Source organism: Psammomys obesus, unplaced genomic scaffold, assembly GCF_907164565.1.
Source record: "Psammomys obesus unplaced genomic scaffold, mPsaObe1.curated_primary_1811, whole genome shotgun sequence".
NCBI lineage: Eukaryota > Metazoa > Chordata > Mammalia > Rodentia > Muridae > Psammomys > Psammomys obesus.
The window spans coordinates 20,633,480-20,654,015 of record NW_026596101.1 but is presented as its reverse complement, the minus strand read 5'-3'; the positions used below and the strand labels follow the sequence as shown (position 1 = coordinate 20,654,015).

Below are 20,536 nucleotides of genomic sequence, written 5' to 3'. Positions count from 1 at the left end.
CTGCCTGGTGCACAGGAAGGAGTAAATAAATCCCGTCACTTGTTGGCTATTTTTAAACCAGTCATAAAATTATGACATGAGTTAGATTTTAAAAGGAGCCATTTAAGGTGGAGTGACTAAGTGCACTTAAAAATAATGTTCTGGCTTGGGATAATGATCTCAGAGATGTTTGTCCTCATGGGCAGGACGGACGCACAGAACACGCCGCCACATTTTGTTCCTGACACCAACTATACCTTACTGTAGAAGGAGAAGAAGAGGGGTGCAAGCAGAGGAGCTGAGGGTGGGCTTCCATCTCCCAAATGAGCAGAACAAAATTCCTGCTTCCCTTTCAAGGGTGTTTGAGGATTAAATAACAAAGTGCTTATAAGAAACATTTCTTAAAAATTGGAAGTTTAAAACATCTTCTTGAGCCCCTATTTTGTGCTTAAGTAAGGTTGAAAGGACAAAAGTAGCCACATAGCAACTTTAAAACCGAGTCCAACCCTTAAAACAATAATATTATAAACATTTAGAATTGCATCATTATGAAGAAGGAAAAAAAAACATTTTACAACTAAAATCTGGTGATATTTGCTCATACATTGGTGAAAACATTTTAAGTAAGTTTCATTTCCTAATGCCAGGAAGTGCTCGTTGCCCTACTAAAGGATCAGGGTTATTTTAGAGAAACACCCCCACCCATACTCACACCCTTGTTACTTAGTGTCTACTCACCAAAGTGTTTCTTCTGCCACCTGGGCTGAGTGGAGACAATCCAAATGTTAATGGTAACAACTGGGAGGTTAGTTACTGCTGTGCGTTCTCACAAGCTTATCAAAGTTTAACCAAGTGCTCTTAAGGCACAGAGTGACCTTGTGACTTCATGGTCTTGGTGGGCCGAGGAATCACATGGCAACGAGAAAAGGGAGGATTCAAGAACAAAGCCCCAGTCCCTTTCTGAACCACTGAGGCTTGCCCAAGGGAAGGAAGGCTGGCAGCCGTCATTAGTGTGACCCATGTAGATACTGGGGTCAGTTCTTGGTTCCCATTCCTGCCCTAACTCAATACTGCTCTTCCTTGGACAATCTCTTGCCTGGAAACCTCAGTTTCCTCATCAGTAAAAGAAAGATAATAATAGTAAATATATAAAGGAAGGAAGAGAAGGCAGATAAGGGAAGATACGGAAGGCATGAACAGGCATGGAATCCAGACAAACACATAAGGACTATCAGTGAGAAGACCCAGGCTCAGCCAGTGACCTCTAACTGGCTGTGCGGTTAACCTTTACTGCCAACGGGACTGGATTTGGAATCAACAAGGCGATACCATGAGCAACTAAGAGGCTGTTTCAAGAGAAGGCCTGCTCTGTAGGCGAGCAGCACCACCCCAGGAACTCATGGACTGGGTTCACAGGCTGAACTAAAAGGAAGAAGACATGTGGTCGCTTGAATCAATCTCGTCTGCTTCCTGACTGTGTATACAACGTGACCAGCTGTCCTCCCCGCCCCCCGCCACCATGATAGACGATATCCCTTCAGCTCTGACCAAAATGAAGGCTTCTCTCTGTGAGTTGCTTTGTCGGATCTTTCGTCTCAGCCAACACTCTCACTTCCTAACTGATCTGGGGGCTGAGGACCCAGCACAGAACGGACCAGCCTTAGCTATCTTAGTTCTAGTCAGAGCTTGGATCTCCACCATGAAGCCTTCAGTCGGAGACTAAGGAGGGCAAGGGAGAAAGTTCTATTGGCATCAGAGGAATAACAAACAAACAAACAACAACGCAATGTCCACGGATGTTTCCATAGTGCCACATGCTTCTAGAATGCAGGTGGAGAAAGAGTTAAGTGAGGGGCAGGGGTTTTTACACACGCACAAAGCTCTCGTTGGTGTGAGTGAAGAGCAACATGGTTTAATATTCTCTTAGGGGCCTCAGTGCACTAACTTCAAAAATAATAATGGATCCTGAGAGTCTCAGGATTATGTATCCAAGACCAGTTCTTGTAACAAACTATAAGCTGAGTTTTGAAAAGCCAAACCAAACCAAACCAACCAACCAACCAAACAAACAGAGAAACCAAGAACAAGAACGAAAGCACCGTGCTACCCACTGTCAAGGTGACATATGCCTACGGCTGGCCACTCGTGGGTGCCAAAGGCAAGGGCACGAGAGGCTCTGGCTGAGAAAATCTATTTTCAGCTGCCTGAACCTTTTATGAATGATGTTCTTGAGAGAGTGGTTTACTTACATCAGTCTCATGAGACACTTCCAAAAGAATTTTAATTATGTTAAACATGTTTAATTGTGTTAAACATGGCGTACAATATTCACATCTGCAAGTTTCTCCACACGTGAGCATTTCGAAAGCACTGAGACGACTTTCACGAAGGACACCTGTTTACGTCTGTTTAATCACTTTGTGTGTATGAGAGAGAGAGAGGTTATAGGATCTTAGCCTGTTTAAGAGAAGGGATGGGGACTAAACGTCCCTGCAAAATACAACAGGACTGCACGCCAGCGCTCTCTTCCCAAGGAGAGAAGACCTTGTCCTGGGAAGACAGCTCAGAGAATCAGCAGTGGCAGCTCTGGGCTGGGATGCTACTGGCTGCTCTGTGTGGGTTTTCTCTCTGCATTAGGTGCTTTGCAGAGATGAACGCCATTATTCCTCACAGAGACCACTTGTGATAGGGACTATTAACACCAGTGTGTAGACAGAAAATGGAAGGATGCTTGAAATAACTTGAAAAGATGTTTCCAGAACATCTATCTGAAAAACATAGACAACACTTGACAGTACAGGCATAAACAAGAACTTTCTGAAAAGGGTTCCAACAGTACAGAAAGTAACGCCAAGAACTAACAAATAGAATCATATAAAATTCAAAAGTTCCTGCACAGCAAAGAAGAGCACATAGCAGGGTGAAACTGATGGTTAACAGAGTGGGAGGAAGATTTCACTAGTCATCCTTCAGACAGGGGTTAACATCTAGAATACAAACACACATACACACACAAAAAAAGGGAGAGCAAGAGAGCAAGAGAGCGAGAGTGGGAGAAAGGAGGAGAAAAAGAGAGAGGGTGGGGACAAGTGTAGGTATATGACATGAAAGTGGAAAGGGAGCACCAGAGGGCTGTGGTGGTTTAAATGAGCAATGTCCTCCGCTCTCCACAGGCTCGGGTTTTTAAACACTTGTTTGCTATCTGGTGGTGCTCACATACCCTACCACGTATTCACGTACACACAGAAACAAATATTTAAAAGGAAACTCATCTTGATACTACAGTCTACTTAGCATAGCATATCCAGAGTATTACCGTTTCAACCCGCAGCCCCAGCTACATCCAAGACTGGTTGGAAACCACCAAGGTCAGACCTCTAGGCAGTTTGCAAAGTAAATGCAGAAGCTCTTGGGATTCAGAAGTTCAGATGTGGGGTCAGCATTCAAGGGGACTGTGTTCCAACGCCAGCTTCTCTGCATCTGCTCTGTGTGACCTTGGACCCACCCCACTTTCTCCTTACCTACAGAATGGAAACCCTTAGCGCCTGCTCCGTTCTGGGGTGGTTGTCAGACTTAAGTGACTTAAGATGCACTGGGCCTCGAAACAGGATCTGGACGTGACAAGAGCTCCAGAGGCAATGGCTGTATCCGCCTTTCCATAGCAGAGGGCTGCTGCGAGGCTGCGGGAACCAGGTGGCTCCTGTGCTTGCCTGCTGCCTCACACTTCAGTGCAGCTCGTGGGTGGCCTTGCAATGCCTGTGGGGGAACCAGGTTTCCTTCCCAGAGTGAAGATTAAAGAGCACGTAGGACTGGAGCTCTTTGAAAACTCGGACCAAGTCCCAGAGAGCATCAGGGATGCCTCTGTGGAACAGGGCTTGCAACAGAAACTCCTTCCCATCTCCGGCTGCCTGTTTCAGTGCACGAGGAAGTTTTGGAAGTGGCTTCCTGTATTTTAACGACAATCAGACCTCTATAGCCATAGGCCACCTCCCCCAGTATCTGGCCTGGTTCTAAAAGTTCTGTTTTACTATTTCTCTTTTACTTGTGTGTGTGTGTGTGTGCTAGTGTGCATATGTGTGTGTGTGTGTGTGTATGCTGTTTGATTTGTTTGTGTGCATTCATATGTGCACAACTGCACGTGTACATATGCTTGCATATGGGTTAAGGGCAGAGAGAAGCATCCCTCTTCTTGAAAACCATCTTGAAGAGGTTTTCTTCAATCTTGTTATCTCACTGAACCTGGAGCTCAGCAATGTGTCCCCATGCCCACATTCTGGGGTCACAGACAGGCTGCTGAGTCTGGCTTTTCAGTGGGAGCACTGGGGGATCTGAGCTCACAATGCACTCTTGTGTGGCAAGCACCCATTGACCAAGCCATCTCTCCAACACTCAGCCCCTATTTTGCTGTTCTGAAGTTATATTTCATATCTATTCAGCTCTTGCTGGGACAGTCCAAGCTCTTCAATGAACTGCAGGATGAAAAGCTTTCCTCTGTAGGTTTGAAGTGGCTTCTTGACCAGTCTCACAAGTCTATTCTTCATTGGCCTCACACATCCAAACTTCATTTTGCTCGTGCTTCTAAAACATCCCCTTTCTGGGCACCACCTACAGACATCTTGTGTCATACCCCAGAAAGGATACAGGCCTGAGAACTGATACCTGTTTTGGGGACCTAAAGCAGCCATTCATCTTAGCTCTGAGAACCAGACTTTGATCTTCTCAGCACACAAAAAAGGAAGTAGAAAAGTTATTTATATTAGAAAAATATAGACAGGGATAAACAAATGAAGTCTTTAGACTCAAAGTGAGTAAAATCCAAGGCTCTTTCTTGGCTATTGTCAATCTCAGAGATGGTATTATGAGTTGGATGTAGTTTGAGACTTGGTTACTTAGAAGTACTCAGGTGGGGGAATCTTAGGTGTGTCGGTCATTCAAAGGGAATTATTATTATTATTTTTGTAGGACCTAAGCCAGTTCTCACAAGAGTGACCCTAAGCCCTAAATTGCCCTATAGCTTCTTGTCTCGTGATCTAATCTCTGCCTCCCACTTTCTGTTCTGTTGTAATGCTAGTTTCTGTTAGGCCCTCACCACAGGCCTAACTAGTGGCTTCCCAAATTATAACCTGTTTTCTGTAAATGTTATCAGCACTCAGCTATCTCATTATGGTAACAAAAACTAGACTCACAGACAAGATATGGATGAGAACAACCATCAGCAGGTTAGGACAGAATAATTACAAGAGAAGACCAACATAAAAAAAAGATGGGTTTTTAGCTAGCATTAAATTATATTGAAGGAGATATAGTGAATTTGTTTCCATCACTCAATGGGAAGGTTTTTGTTGTTGTTGTTGTTATTTTGGTTTTTTTTTTGAACTGCTAACACATGATAGTTTTGAAAATCACTTCATTTGTTTCTAACCTGACATGCTGTAATAGAAGAGCATCGTATGTGAGGGTGAACAGTTTGCTTCAGTGAGAGAAAGCACCTACAGAGCATGGAGTGGGAATTTGCAAGAATCATGAAGTCAGAGTTTGTTTTTCCTCCTGCCCAAAGAGCATGTGGTTGGGGGGGCTTACTTCTACTGCCAAGTCCTCTACCCCCCGTCTGTCTTATGTCTCCTCTGGCTCCTTTGATCTTCCTATGTGCACACCTGTTCATAGGTACAGAACAGCAGCCTTGCATTTATTTCTTGGGTTCGCAGCCGACATCACCTACAATCCTAGCACTCAGTACAGTGGCTAAACTCTGAAAACCAAACCAGCAGGATATCAACCAGATACAAAAACATCAACATACCTATCCTGCTGTAGAATGTGCTTCTGACTAGAAGGCCTTAATAAACCTCTTCTATTCCATTTCCCTCCACCTGTGTGTTGACAAGCCCCTGACTTTTGCCTCCGTGGAGGTCCATGACAATGTGAATTCTATCGTGCATTAAGTACTGGCAGCGAAAGGAAGACGCTTCCCAGGAGGCACGTATCTGCAAACAATGGGAATTTCTCAAGAGACAAGCCTCAGCCCAGGAGACAATAATCACAGAGGCTGTGTCTGATAAGAGACCGACGTGCAGAACATATAACTAACTCTCACACTTCGATAATGAGAAGAAAAGCATTCCCATTTTTTAAAAAAATTGACAAAATGTCTTAACAGTTATTTTACCAAAGATACACAAATGGTGAATCACCTCAAGCACAGGTGCTCACTATCAGTAGTCGTGAGGGAATACAGATTAAAATTACACAAAGGTTCCACTCCATACTACTAGATTTTTAAAAAATATATATATGATTTTTTTTTAAATACACAAAATGGCCGATCCTTTTAAGGATCCAGAAAACAGACTCTCACGTCCTACTGCAAAATGGCACAAAGATTAGTAAATTGGTAGCTTCTTACAAATTATATACACATTTATCATATAAGCCAGCCTCTTCAAAGCATTCATACAACTGACATGAAAACTATATTCATGCAAAGATCTGTATTCAAGTGTTTAGAATGACTTCATTTGCTATAGAAAAAAAGTATTTACCAATCATATAATGGATGAACATTAATTGCATCTATAAAATGGAATAGTACTTCGTAGTAAAAAGGATGACTGAATGAGTGAATGTCTGATAAAGGCAGCAGTGTGGATGAATCTCAAATGCAATGGACTTGATGATCCTTTTTCTATAGTATTTTGGAAAAATACAGACTAATATTATAATATCATAATATTTGCCCAAATTATATACTAAGAAAAATCTTATAACATATAAGTTGTACCTTAGAATAAAATGGAAAGATAAACACTGGGAAACCCTATAGGAAAATAAAAAGATCTTTAAAAGTCAGAGCAGAAAAAAATTCTAAGCCCATATCAAAATTAACTTGAAACCTTTCCAGACACCAACTGCATTTAAAAATGATCTATTCTAATATCACATGAGAACAGGTAACCAATGAAAAAGGAAGACCTGCCCAACATAGCCTTCACTTGGGTCTGTTCTCTGGTAAGATCCACTGGCCTCAGCCCACACCCAGCTTAGCCCCTCCCATTTCTGTAGTACTTTCTATCATTAAGGATTTGAATTTATGCAGAAGTTTCAGGAAGTCATCTGGTCCAAACATTACAAAAAGACACATGAGAAAATTTTACTCATGAATGTTTCACCCAGGAATGACTACAATATTAATTCTGCAACAGTCTGATTATGCTAAAGAACCAAAACTTGGGGATACAGAGCTGTGAGACTTAAATCCCCATGCTATGATAAATAGCCTTTCATTAAGCTAATGGTCCTCTTCCCTCATAAAAAGAGACCCAGGAGACTCTACAGTGTCTTGCTTTGGAAATAGTCCATCCTGGTTAAGGGCTGAAGGAAGGATCCTCATGTTAACTCCCCAAAGCTCCTGCGCCTGTCAGCAGACAGCCTTCTGCCAATTCTCAGGGTCCTTCTACAGAAAGATGTGCATGCACACCCACTTCCAGTGGCTTCTGGGAGGATGGAGACATTAGCAAGCAGCTGCATTAGCTAACCCCTTAGCAGCAGAGAGTGATTTCTGCAGAAGTACAGTGGGAATTCCCAAGATCCTTATGGGCAGGAGACAGGAAGTGCCTGAGACCTGCTGCAGTGAGGAAAGTGCACAACCTCCTGGCTCCCTCCAGATTCAGAAACTCAAAGTGCTCAAAGAAGGGGACAGGAGAGTTTTTCTCACGTGGTGAGAAAAGACATGGCCTCAGGTCCAAGCCTATCTCGTTACTTTACATTTCCATTTTCAAACTAGCTCTTCTGGGAAATCACAGGTGAGGGACCATCCTGAATGCCATAGAAGACAGCGGGAAGAAGTGCTGTGAATTGAGATTGTTTCTATTGGTAGGACAACTTCAAGAAACAACAAGATAAGCAAAAGACACACCAAAAACCAACCAATAAACAAAAACCAGCCCATGGCTAGGGCGATGGCTCAGTAGGTAAAGGTCTTACCATGCAGATGTGAGGACACAGATCCCTAACACCCATGTAGATGCTGACTGGGCATGGAAGTCTCTCTGTAATCCAAGTGTTTGGATCCCCAGGGCCAGCTCATTAGCTAGATTAGATTAACAGAGTTGGTGAGCTCCATGTCTAGCGAGCAATCTTGCCTCCATAAATGGAGTGAGGAGGAACTAAGAAAGACATCTGACACAAACCTTTGGCTCCTATACACAGGGGCGCCCATATACACACATGAGTGTGTGTACCCGCACACACATGAGCCCACATAGGTGAATACACACACGTACATACACATATACATACACACAATGAAAACGCCCAAGCACGCCGCCTTTTGTGCCTCACTCAATTCCTCCAAAACTATCAGAGGCTCTGTGTGATAACCCTCTCTGGGTTGAGGGCTAGCTCCATCTTCAAATTCTTATAGCAGCAAGCTGACCAGGATGAAGCACACACTAGAAGTGGCCAGAAAAACAGACAAACAAACGAACAGGTCCAGGTGAAGCAAATCTAAAACTTCAACGGCAAAATCTTAACGTCAGCAAAAACGACAACACAAATACTATTGAAAATGCAACAACACCACACAATGGGCAGACTTTGTTGAGGTCCCAGGCTAGCCAAACAGAAGGGGATTGGGAGACAAGTAAGAACAGCTTAATGTAGGTGCTGTTCAGATAATGGGGAGGAATAATTTTGCTCACCACAGAAAATGTGTTTCAGCTATGTAGAAAAATACCCTTAGCTTTCCATATTTGGATACTTAGAGACGGAAAGTCATGCATTTTAGGTTTACTCTAAAACATTCCAGCAAAAAGCAAATTGACAGGAAGTAAATGGCAAAGTCTTGGTCTCTATGAAATGTCGATGGTGTGCTCATTTAGCTATCACCTCTATTTTATATACACTTGAATATGTTCCTAATAAAGTTTTTGTTTTTTCTTTTCTTTTTTAAACATCAAGGTGGAGCCTGGAGCCAGATGTGGTAGAACACAGCTATAACCTTAGCATTTTGTAGGCCAGCCTGGGCTAGATAGCAATACCATGAGAACAAATAAGAGAACATTCATTTCTACATCCAAAGTCCCCGTTCTGATGGCACCTGTGACTTTATCTGAAGTTCCACAGAATGATCCAAGAGGGCCCCTGCATTAAGAGTTGCTTGTTTTTTTATTTCACAGGGTGAGAGATGAAGAGGAAACGGGGCTACAGGAAATACACACTAAATGAGAGTCAGGGTGGCTTCGGCCCAAGATACTGATTAGCCCAGCATGGACCACCATTAACCCAGACACTGGCCAGCTGCCTCAGGCTTGCTCACAGAAAAGTCCCCTGGGGGACTCCGAACACCATCTTTCATTGCTCTAGGGCCCAACTCACAGGGCTGCTAATCTAATCAGTGGACTGAGGCTAAATTATTACTGAGATCCCAGAAGTTAATCTGTAACAAGCAGACACTCCAACAGGGCCAGGTTGGAGTCACAAAGCCGCTGGGTGTCATTAGAGTCTTGGTGAGAAGTTTGAGCACGGAGCTCCTCATAATCAAACCAGACTCTAGGCAGTTGAGTCTGTAATCTGTCGAAGAACTGTAATGCAGCTGAATCCACAAAGGAGCAGGCCCAGCAAAGCCTTCTACCTAGCCCAGATCTAAGATCCAGGGGAAACGCTATACTTAATAGTGCTGTGACCTTGGGAGGCTCAGCTTTATGAGGTCATGTGTTTCAGTTTTCTCACCAACAAAATGGAAGTTGTTTGGAGAATTAAATAATCCAGAGGAGTAGCTCCCAAGGCCCCACCCCCAACAACTGGGGATTTATACTCAGTTAATGTCTGGTGAGGTTGAGAAAGAAACTTTTACTTCAGTGGCAGACCCTCTGATAAGGTGTTCATTCTCCTGTAAATCACTTTTCCTTCAATCTCTGTAAGCAACCCTAATAAAACTCACTGGGTCATTACAAGGCAGAATTGGGGGGCATGCAAGTAGAAGAGGGACTACTTGAGAAAAGAAAAAGGGATGAGTGGGAAAGGGAGGGGACAACAGAAGTTAGGGGCATAAATATATTACAAGTAAGACATGGATGTATTACAGGTCATGACAATCCCTGCTATTCATAATTAACTTACAGTAATAAAAAAGGAAAGACAAACAAAATCTCATGTAATCTGTGTAAAGACTCAGAACCATGTAAGATGCATGCTCAACACAAGCTGTAGGAAACTTGCTTGAAAACTGAACATTAGATGCAAACCAAAAAGAAAGATGCTCTGGGAAAAGATGACTATGATGGTGCCCACCTGTAATCTCAGCCATGAGAGGCTGGGGAACGAGAATCAGAAGCTCAAGGTGAGGCTAGGCTATGGAGGAACAACCTGTCTCACCAAAGTGGGGAGGGAAAAAGAATTTTCTAGAAAGCAGCTTCTATTTGTGTTTTCAGTGAAGTCTAGCCCCTAGTATAAAACAAACTAGACTTGGGATGGAGCTATAGGTCCACTTCTTACCATCAGTGTGATTTTGGAAAGGCGTTCAACTTCTCCAAGTTATGTTTGTTTGTTTGTTTTTTCCTCAATGAGCAAATGGGAGAATACGGCCTTCCCACGATGGTGGTGAACACATTGGTATGATAGTATGTGCTAATATGAAGTATGTGTCACAGTGATTCTCCATGCACGGAAGAGCCCCACATGGTGGCCTGAACTGTGCTTATTCCCCAGCCTTATTCCCCTGCCCTCCTGAGAGCCCAATCAAGTAGTTAGATTACATGCTGACTGCAGTACCCAGTAATCAGTCCAAGCGGCAGCTGAACTGAGCTCACACAGAGACTCAGCTTTGTCCAGCCACATATGTCCTAAAGACATACAAAGTAGGGCTTTCCCCCGTCTCACTGTGATAAATTCACTTAAAAGTAGCTGGCCAACTCCTAGTCCTAATGGATTAGAATCAGGTGGGTCCAGTGTTTTGACACTGACTGAATGCTGCCATATACAAAGCTTATGCTTAAAAAATCATGCAGTTTAACACCTCCCCCGACACACACACATCTCAGAATGTTCTAGGTAAGCTTTTTGTTTTGGGCACTGTATCCTCCAGCTCACATGGCCTGTGGACTGTAGGTTGGATCTCTGTGAGTTTGATACCAGCCTGGTCTACATAAGTGAGTTCCAAGATAGCCAAGGTTATGTAGATGCCCTTGTCTTAAAACAAACCACCCCAAAATGCTAGGCTCCTGATTCATCAGATAGGGTGAAGAAGTGCTCAGCAGATTGGTTGCTGTAGTATTGATGAAGGGAAAGAGTGTAGCTTTGTACAGTGACTAGGCAGAAAAAGTCAAGGATGCCCCTAGCTGTGCTTTAAAAAGCTATCCCATAGCCACTTCGGGGAAAAGAACATCAGAACATGGATAACATGTTCATTGCACTGAACACAAGTACCACGTCTGTGTCTTTTTAACACATTCATTAAGCTGGTGAGGTGGCACACGCCTGTAATCCCAGCACTCAGGGAAGCAGACAGACGCAGGTGGATCTCTGTGAGTTTAAGGCCAGCCTGGGCTGGCCAGCAAGTCCAGAAGAGCCAAGAATATACACAGAGAAAGCCTGTCTCAAAAAACAAACAAACAAAAAACAACAACAAAAAAAAAAAAACAAAAACAAAGTCAAAAACAACAAAAAAAAATATCAGATAGAAGAAGAATCGTGTATTTCCCTTCTATTCCATGTAGACACGTGTTTAAAATTTATAGTTGCTAATAAGATTTGAGAAAGTAAAACAACCTGGCTTACTATAGTTCAAAAAATAAAAATAAGACAAATATTTTAACTATTAAACCAGTTGGCAGCTGCCATGCTTGCAAGGACTTGAGCTCCTGAGACAATGGTTTCTCAGAACAACCACCCAATGACAACTTTTTGGCTTTTTGCCTTTTAAAAAAAAATTAAGGCAAATTCTCATATAGACCAGGCTGTCCAGAAAGTCACAAAGTAGCCTAGGCAAGCCTGCAACTCATGATCCTCCAGGTATGGGCTACCACACATTTAGCTTCTTCAGTCCTTAGAGAAACTAGGTAGCAGGGACTTCAGTTATAGCCCATCTTTCTCTGAAGGTGAGAAACACAAAAATGGATGCAATAAGCTTAATGACCTATAATTCTACACTCTTGCAATTCACTTCCTTCAGATTATCAAAAGCTATCAATACCTTTTAGAATTCACTTTAGAAATAATTCTTCCATTGGGAATGAGGACATGATACACCATCACTGTGGGTAATCCTGGGACAGACAGAAAATAGTGCTGACAGCTCCTTGAGGGAGCATTTAAAGCAATTTCAAGTTAGACTTGGTCTTGTATGGAGATAGTAGAAAGCTTGGAATAGCTACTCACTTTGTTGATGCAGTTTTTATGAAGGAGGAAAGAAATGGTTCCACAAGCAAGAAGCCAATGAACTTTTAAAAACACTGGGGCAAACATCTTAACACTCACAAACAACCAGAAGGGTGATACTCTGTGATAAGCTGCCAGCAGGTGAAAAACACCCAGGCCTAGGGGTCAGTTAGGAATGCTGCTACACTGCAGACTGAAAGCCATAGACAAGCATCAGTTTCCTCAGGTGAGCAGGAAAACACATCCCTAATGATGGGCCCATAGGTCAGCCAGAACTCTGTGACATTCTGTCCAGAATGAAGTGAAGTTCAGCAGTAACCTTATAGGGTAAGGATGGGAGTGAAACCTAGAAGGAAGCTCACAGATCCAGTGCTGGATTTCCTAAAACCACAGTGCATCAGTCAAACCAATAAATACACAACAGGTTTTGTGAGTTCCATTAGGACATAAAGAACAAATAAACAAAAACCCTGTTCAGCAGCAGGCATATGTTATGAATATGACAAAAAAAAAAAAAAAAGTGAAACCAATGGCTAGAAGACAAAAAAAAAGTGAAACCATGGCTAGAAGACATGAAGAAAATACAAATGATTGCTTACTGACGTTACAGTTTTGTTCTAAGTATCAATAACTTCAGCAGAATACACAGCTTTGCCCACAAATGGATTGGAGTTGTTGCTTTCTGAGTTCGAATCCTTGGCTGTACATTCCTAGCTTTGCAACCTTGAATAAGTCACTGAACCGCTCTGTAGTTTCCATCTAAACAAGGGGCTATACCTACCTTACTGGAGGGATGAAAACACCATATTGTACATTGTAGTGCTCTGCAAACAGCAAAACAGACAAACAACAACAACAAAGCCAAAGTGTTCTTGCAGTGTGGCAATGAACCCGTGTCAACACTCTATCCGTGTCATGAAGCAAATACCTGAGGTGTCACAGGTAGGTTTTCTTGTTGAGGGTTCCCTCTGAGGGGTGCTGCGCCTATAAATAATGTGGGGTTTGTTTTGTTCCTCTTCATCCTCTTGCTCATCCAGTGATAGCAACGGTTCAATGAAATAATCTCCATCATGGGACCGGAACATGCCCATCTGTGAAGAGAGATGAGAAGCTGATTTAACAGAACTTGGCCAACAGGAGGGTCAAAGACAACACAGAGAGTGGGCTGACCCCAGGTGGGAGCAGGACCGTTTGCTCGGCTTCTCCCTGAGAGGGCTGCTGAAACAGAGCGTGCTGCTGACGCAGCCTGGAGCACTCCAGGCTCAGCTTCACCCTGCATGATGGTGGAAGCTAATTCCTGACTCCATAACCCCTACTTTCCATAGCTAGCTTTCCCTTGGTACTTATGTTTCAAGTATCTTCGCCCTACAAGCAGCACAAAGAGTGTGCCCAGGCTGCCTGGAAAGTCATGGACACCAGTGTAGAGCTGGGGCATAAGCCAAAACCTTCTCCTACGCAGTCACCAGGTACATGTTGGTCACAATGGCATCAAGGTAGTGCCACCTGGAACCCCGGCACATGGTCTCCTCCTGTCCGCTCTGCTAAGGCAGAGTGATATCCTGAAAGGCAATAATGTCACGCTCAGCCGCTTGCTTTCCCGGGACCACACTTATTCTCCTTGAGGAGCTTCCTTACTGCTCAGTTGGAGCTAAAGTTCCTTCTCCAAAGGGCAGCTGAGACGATTAAATGCCGTAATACCAGCCATGCGCTTTAGCCAACGTCTAAGGCTCTGAACTCATCAGTGGCTTTGGTTGAAGCTCACACTGGTCTTGGGCCAGTTTGCTCTTAGCAAGCAGTATGAAGACCTTGCAAAAGGCCATTTTTCCTGTTCTCCTCTTCACATACCTACAAGGTTTGCAAATGATTCACAGTTTCTCAAGCCTGAACTAATGTTATATGAATCACTTTCGATAAAGTGATCAGTGGGCCAAGTCTCAGTGGAGACACAAAACTTCTCTTCATACACTGAAAATGACTGTCTCTCATTTCCTGAAGACAAGGAGGAAAGAGAGCCACGGCATACTGGTGTGGGTGCCTGCACCAGCGTCCTCCAAATCTGATGAGAGAGCTAAATCATTGACCTCATAGCTGCTGTACTTCCCCCAAAATCTCTGGGGTCAGCTCAAGAATCAGAATTTTAATGCACTCCCAGGAGCCTCCACTAAGAAAAGGCATGCAAAAATGACAAGCTAAGGCACCGACTTCCCAAAGCAAGCAGAATCAAAACAACCTGGGAGATTTTTTTTTTTTTTTTCTGATGAGATTTGGGATGCCATGCTGTATTTACAGATTCAGAATTTCTATGCGTGATATCTACAATCTGACCTTTTAAAGCAGCTCTCCTCATGACTCAAGAACATAGACTCGGGCAGAAGTCAGTTTTAGTATAGTCTGTGACAAATTGACGAATCACTGGAGAAGCAGCAGGTTAGCAAACACTCATTCTCACTGAAGCACCTCTGTCGGCAGACAATATGTAACTCTGGGATCTTATAACCATAGGGCACCTCAGGATTTGGGGGATAGCGAAAGGGGCCTGGGAGGCACAGAAAGGAATTGATTTGTCCCAAGCTGCCCTTTAGCGGCACAGAGCAGGTTAGTGTCAGTGTCAGAATTCTTGGACCCAGAATTCTGACTTTACTTCAGTGTCCGCAATAACAAATGCAGTCATTCTCTTGAGGAGTCTAATTCCATCTTGGTCATCTATCTTCCTGGGGGAAGATGGTAGTCCACAAGACCCAGACACTCTTACCAGTAAAATGGGTAGCTTTGGGGACTGGGTCATTGGATCACAGAGGCTGCAGCAAAAGCTCAATAAATGGTAAGAATATGAAGTATTACGTACATATACACACTGTGTGCTTGTCCGCACTATAGTACGAGAGAGGAGGGGGTAGCTACTGATGCAAATGCCTGGACAAAAGAGCAGAGTGCGCACACTGAGAACACAGTGGGCATCTGAAGATACAGTGTCTATGATTTTGGAGCAGAGGGGTAATACCACTTGGAAGACTATGGCGTCTTGTGGGGAAGCAGAAATGAAACAACCCTTTAAAAGAAAAAAAAAAGTTTTAATGTAGCTCAGTGGTAGAGCTCTTACCTGCAAATACAGGAAATTAAAAGAGAATACAGAGAAAACATAAGGCAGACTACTTGAAATACGGTATTTCAAAAAAACCAACTAAGATGAAATTGGACTAGGCTATGGGTGAGAGGATGTACTGCCAGGATCTTAAATATCAGCTGTGGGATTTGGTACTGTTTTCTAGAATATGAGATGTGTAGGCTATGTGAACAAGGGCAGTGATGAGATTTTGAAGCCCTCTCATGGACTGTGGGTGGCAGGGATTGTGAAAAAAAAAAAAAGCTGGAAGAAAAGCAGGTAGATGGAGATACTTCTCAGAGAGCTGTCTTAATGAAAGGAAGGGGCAAAAAACAAACAAACCTGAGGTACAGAGGTTCTCTCAGCAAAGGAGAGCAAGGTACGAGTCGGGATTCAGAAAAACTGCCAAATGGTGGGGTGGGGTTTGGGGGTCTGAGGGTGGGGCGAACAGTGTGGGACCACTTTAATGAGGGCAGATTTCCTGGAAGCCTTCCCGGGCAAAGCCAGGAAGATCATGACCTAGGAACTGCTACAGAACTGATGAAAGAGACTTGGGAGGAAATAAAAAAATTCAGGAGACAAAGAAAGCAGGAAGGTCAGAGCTAGATTAGTAGCCAAAGGTACAAAAACCTAGGTGACTTATTTTTAAAATGTATGTAGCCTCTCTCCCACCCCACCCCAAAAAAGACATGCTACAAATTACAAGACATGCAAATAAGGATAGTATAGTCCAGAGGGTCTTTGCAGGAGCCCCGATTCTCAGTTCTCAAGGGGACCACGTGCACCGTGTTACCACGGAAAACCACCAATGGAAATTAAGGACCTACGCAGAAAAATATTTATACAACTGCTGGGGCTACTCAGATTCCACCGGTGTGTAGGCGGGGAAAGAGGAGGAGTAAAGACTGTTTACCAAGGAAGTACACAGACAGCCCTATCTAAGACCCAGGAATTGGGGCTCCCTAGCTTTTAATCGGGGGTGCGCTGATTCTCTGGGATCGGCCTCAGGATTTTTCAGCCCACCTAGGCGGGCTGAAAGACCAGAGCCATCCTAGTGCCCAGGCCCAGGTTTGAGGCCCTGATGACTCAACGCAGCATCCCCTCCCCTTGCCAAACCGCGGTCTCCGCCTACCCCCCAATCATCAAGGAAGCATTTTGGGCGCCAGGATTCCCAGCGCTTAGCTAGTGGGTAAAGGGGCTCATCCCCCTTCCCTCCATCCCAGCAGGCTAGACCTTTCCTCTTCCTAGTCTTCAGGAGTGTGGTGCTCCCGCCGGGATCCTGCTCTTGGTAGGTGAAGAAGGATATAACCTCCAGACACGGAATTTCAGACGCAAGAACCAGCCTGCGAATGTGGCAGCTGAGCACGCGAGTGAGTACCCACGGCCCTACTTAGAAAGAGGAGGAGGAGGGTGTGTGTGCCAAGAGAAAATGCACCGGGGGCAAAGGCTTTTTGAGAGCCAGTTGTGCGTAATGCGCGGTGTGATGTGCTAGGAGAGCCAGCCGCGGGAAAGTTTCTGCGTCATACGCGCGTGGTAGAAACGCACGTCGCTTGGGAAAGTGAAGGACCACCCTAATTGGGTCCAGAATAGCACGAGACTCTCAAATGTCTTAGGAATTGGGGATGGGTGCCTAGTTTGTCCCAACAGAGGGTAAATGAGGGGATCAGGAAGAAGGGGGCAGAAGTACCAATTTGGATCTCCCACTACGTGCCCACTTGGCAGCTCAGGGTGGTATCCGTCGCACCCAACCATTCTAGAAAAAAACAAAAAACAAAAAACATGCGCTACACAGTCCCATTCCTACACTTTGGAATAGCCGCAGGCTTCAGAAGAATAGGACCTTCCTTCAGGCTACCTCTTCAGGCTACCTCTCCCACAACTCCAGCGCCTCCAGCCACCACGCCAGCAGGGTGCAGAGTCGGACTGTGGCGCACCGCCCCCCCTCCCCCACCTTCCGACCCTAAACACCGCCCTAGAGACAGGCTCCGCCCTTACTCCCTGCTCTCAGAGTACTCGGCCCACCCTTCCTTCCCCGAGACAGGATCCGCTGCTCTGTCAGTCTGGTTCAGTTTCAGAATTCCCTGCACGTGATAAAAGGCTCCGAGAGGAAAGAACGCGGGGACACTAGGTTACGTACCCGCGTCCGCAACCTGAGCTACTCCCAGCACTCCAGGAGGAGTGTCCAGGGATTGTCAGTTTACATCCCCGACTCGGGGCGCGCCAATGAGGAGCTGGGTCCGCCCTGCGCTCAGCTGCTCCGCTCCAGGGCGGCCAAGTTTGCTACAAGAAACCACAACCCCAGCAACTTTCTCGGAGTTTGTAAACCGACGGGCAGGCTACGCTGCGGAGTCCGGGCTGCGCACAGCAAACCCAGTCCGTCCCTAAGACGGTCCGTGACTCTCTCGGGACAGATGTGTGCACTCTCTGCCCGAGTGTGAGTGCACGCGACCCGCCGATAGACTGCCCCCCCGCCCCCCCCAATTTCCGAGACCTAAACCAGTGTTGATATTCAACGCCAGAGCCTAGGTTCAGACTAGGGTGCAGTGAAGTCTTAAAGAAGCAGCCCGGGAGGCGGGGGGGGGGGAGAGGGGGGAGAGGGGCAAGCGCCCGCTTACCATGCCGGAGCACAGGCTGATGACCGCAGTGTGCTCGGACTTGGTGTTGACATGGCCTTTGTAGAAACAGTGCCTAAGTTCCATTTCCTCCTCGGAATAAAGCTTGGTCTGGTTCACCCCTGGCTCTCCGAGGAGGGTGACAGTGAACGTTGGGGCGATAAATCCGGTGTGAGCGGTGAGATTAAATAGAAACTCGAGGCCGAAGGCTGAGAGGCGGTAATGCGCCTGGGAAGAGGTAGAGGAGGAGGCGAAGGCAGGCCAGGGGTCAGAGGCAGAGTTAATGCTTCGTCGCCTTCTTTTGAAGTGCACGTTCGTGGGAATGGGTTCCCCGAGGGTGTTCACTCGGACGGGAGACGCGATCTCATATTCGCTCAGAGTCTCTAATAATTTCACTGCGGGGAGAAGCAGAGGCAAATGAGCTAATCATTCATTTCCCCCGAAAGTTTTAATTTAAAAAGAAGATGGGGGGCTTTGCAGCCCCCCCCCCCGAGTCAGTTCTTTCACCTTCCATCAGTGGATAAATATTTGTTTGGGCTCCTACCGTAATAGTGACAGCTGAGGACGGTGTGAGGGGCCGAGAATACAGCATTAGAACAAACAATGAACAGACACTTACAGCATAAAATAATTACGGATTCTGAGAAATATTCTGAGTAAAATGAAATGTGCGCTCTCTGGTCATCCCAGCTATTAAGTAGCATTGATTTGGGACAGGGGATAAGAAGGGTGGAAAAAAAAAAAGGCAGGTAAAAGGATCCGGGGGTGGCCCTAAAATTTTTGCAGTGCCTTCCTCCCTAATAGTTGGCTAGGGATGACCCAGAGAAGGGAGAGGCTCCAAAATGGGAGGTTGATTCTTTCTAGGAAAAGGAGAGAGGCCTCTGCTGTGGGGTGCCCGCCCCAGAGCGTGTTCGAGGAGGTGGCGATAGAGTGTGTGTGTGTAGGGGGCCGGGGGGACCTTGAGGGTCCAGAGCCACGTTACCTTGCCTCGGGTGCAGCCTGTCCTTGCGCACGGCCGCCGCGGCGTCAGGGCTCCTCATCTCAGCCAGGTCGGACACCAGGAGCATTAGCAGTGTGGCCCAGGATACTAACTGCATGGTGCTCCTCACCCCTCCCCCCGCTTCTCCCACCCCCCTCCCTCCTGCCGGCTTTAGTAGTGGCTGGTGGCTGCGCGAAGCAGCGGCAGTAGAGAGCGCGCGGAACCCCGGCGCCCTGCCGCCAACTTTTTGACTTTTAGGAGTCGCTGAGTTCCTGCAGAGAGGGTCCCGTCTGCGCTTGACTGAGCAACGCTGCCGCCTGCCGTGAGCTGAGCCGCTCGGGCCGCAGGAGGAGGAGAAGGAGGCGGAGGACTGGGGCTCGGCTGCTCGGCCGCATAATGTCCAGACTGCGGACGGGAGAAGGCGCGGAACGTGCGCTCCGAGGCGCGCCGGGCGCCCTGTGCTGGCCGAGTTAGCCGAGCCGCTTCTTGAATGGGGGGCCGAGGGGCGGGGGCCCCCGCGGGCGCTCAAATACCCTAGGTGCACGCCTCCAGGAGGAGGAGAGGGGAGGAGAAAACCAAGCAGGCGGCCCGCCTCCTTGCAAATCCTCTCCGCTCCTCGGCCGCCAGTGCCAGGACTCGCCGCTTTAGGCCCTGCCAGAGCCGCCGGCCGGGCCGGAGCCATCGGTGGCCTTCCGCGCCACCTCCCCGAGGTGGGGTTTTCAGAGACTCCCTGCTAGGGAGGGAAAGCAGAGAAAGTTCTCTCTTTTTCAGGCGCGCTGCCACCCACCCCGACTCTCCTACTTCCCTACCTCGCTCTCCCGTTTGGAATCTCTCCCTCGCCAGGTCTTAAGAAGGATATCTCCGGGCCCCTGTCCCTCTTCTCCGATGGTCTCGTCCTCCTGTGCTTTCTGCTGTGCCTTCTTCGTTCCCCGGTTTCCATCTATCCCCTTCATTCTGCGCCCATCTCCTTCCACCACCCCGCTTGGCATTCGCTGCCGGAGAAAGTAGCCCGGCGCGCGAGTCCCGATCCTACATGCTTGATCACTAGGAACCGGATTTTTCACCTGAGCTCCACTTTCCATTTCATTGTCCCAAGTCAAGAGCGTAAAGGCAGGGATCCATCTCAGTCCTGTGGCTCCAGCTTTGTCTCAGATCCGCAGTTCCCTCAAAGTCTCCTAACAGTTTGAAACCCATCTTCCCTGCCAGAGGGTCTACAAGTTTCTGTCCCCCCTCCCCGCCCCCAAGTTGGCTAAGAAGCTTACTGTGCAACTTGCAGGAGTCGGGGACTTGGGAGCCCCCGACTCTGCCCGAGATTTGAGGGGAAGGGAGGAGGGAAGGAGTGAGACCCTGTAGGTCCCAGGGAAGGCACAAGGGCCTCCAGGGATTTCTCAATCACTTCCGCTTGCTTTTAGTGGTAGAGAGGATAGGAGCAGGGAAGTGGCTCCAAGCAGACACTTCAAGTTGTCCCCTCCCTCCTGTTGAGGATGCACA

At 46.4% G+C, this 20,536-nt stretch overlaps 1 protein-coding gene across 1 annotated transcript in view; it reads right to left on the bottom strand.

Annotated features, from left to right (window-relative positions):
* Positions 1-19,163, bottom strand: part of Adamts9 (ADAM metallopeptidase with thrombospondin type 1 motif 9) — a 161,981-nt gene extending 142,818 nt beyond the window's left edge. Inside the window, exons 1-3 of the mRNA XM_055628553.1 lie at positions 19,049-19,163; positions 18,070-18,461; positions 13,280-13,442 (exon numbers count right to left, since the gene is read on the bottom strand). Coding sequence (XP_055484528.1) covers positions 13,280-13,442; positions 18,070-18,461; positions 19,049-19,163 — 670 coding nt within the window. The remainder of the gene's footprint in view (positions 1-13,279; positions 13,443-18,069; positions 18,462-19,048) is intronic.
* Between the last annotated feature and the right edge of the window lie 1,373 nt (positions 19,164-20,536).